The sequence below is a fragment of the Vavraia culicis genome (genome assembly GCF_000192795.1).
Source record: "Vavraia culicis subsp. floridensis unplaced genomic scaffold supercont1.292, whole genome shotgun sequence".
Lineage (NCBI taxonomy): Eukaryota > Fungi > Microsporidia > Pleistophoridae > Vavraia > Vavraia culicis.
The window spans coordinates 1-635 of record NW_007360895.1 but is presented as its reverse complement, the minus strand read 5'-3'; the positions used below and the strand labels follow the sequence as shown (position 1 = coordinate 635).

Below are 635 nucleotides of genomic sequence, written 5' to 3'. Positions count from 1 at the left end.
ATATGTGTACAGTGAAAAGGCCAGGATCGTTTGTTTGGATTCGGTAGAACAGATGGAAATACCAGAGAAAAAAGGTAAACTGAGCGAAGTTTTTGAATACTTTATCACATCTCTCTTCTATGATCTCCTGGTCGGTGAATTTAACGGCATGGCAGTGTGTATGAGCAGAGCAGGGGAGAATGATGTGAACATGTCGGTACTGATTTCTGAGTTGGAATATGATGAGGCGAACGAAATTCTCAAGAATCCGAGTTGGCTTGTGCGGGAATATAAGTTTAAAAATTGGGATATCGAAACAAAGTCGGAAACTGCAAATAGCAAGAAGGAGTTGGAAGATAAAATTGACACATGCGAAGATACTGATGAAAAGGAAAACATGGATCCTACTGCATCGAGGGAAAATGATAATAACACGAGAAGAGAACATAAGACTGAGAACAGAAAGATGGAGCTGGGTGAAGATACATATGACGCAGGAGAAGAGGCTGAGATCGGATACGAGACGGACGAATACCGAACGGTAGAGATGGAAGTAAGTGGAGTAAACAGAAAAAACAAAAGCAAGAAGAATGTATTCAGGAAAGTCAAAGACAAGCTCAATGGATGGTTCAGGAAGGAAAGGAAGGAAAACAGTG

The 635-nt window shown here is 40.9% G+C and overlaps 1 protein-coding gene across 1 annotated transcript; it reads left to right on the top strand.

Annotated features, from left to right (window-relative positions):
* VCUG_02755 (uncharacterized protein) lies at nt 1-635 on the top strand (the record flags this gene model as incomplete). The annotated part of the gene is made up of 1 exon (XM_008077575.1): nt 1-635. A coding segment is annotated over one exon (635 nt), but the record flags the coding sequence as incomplete, so codon positions are not given.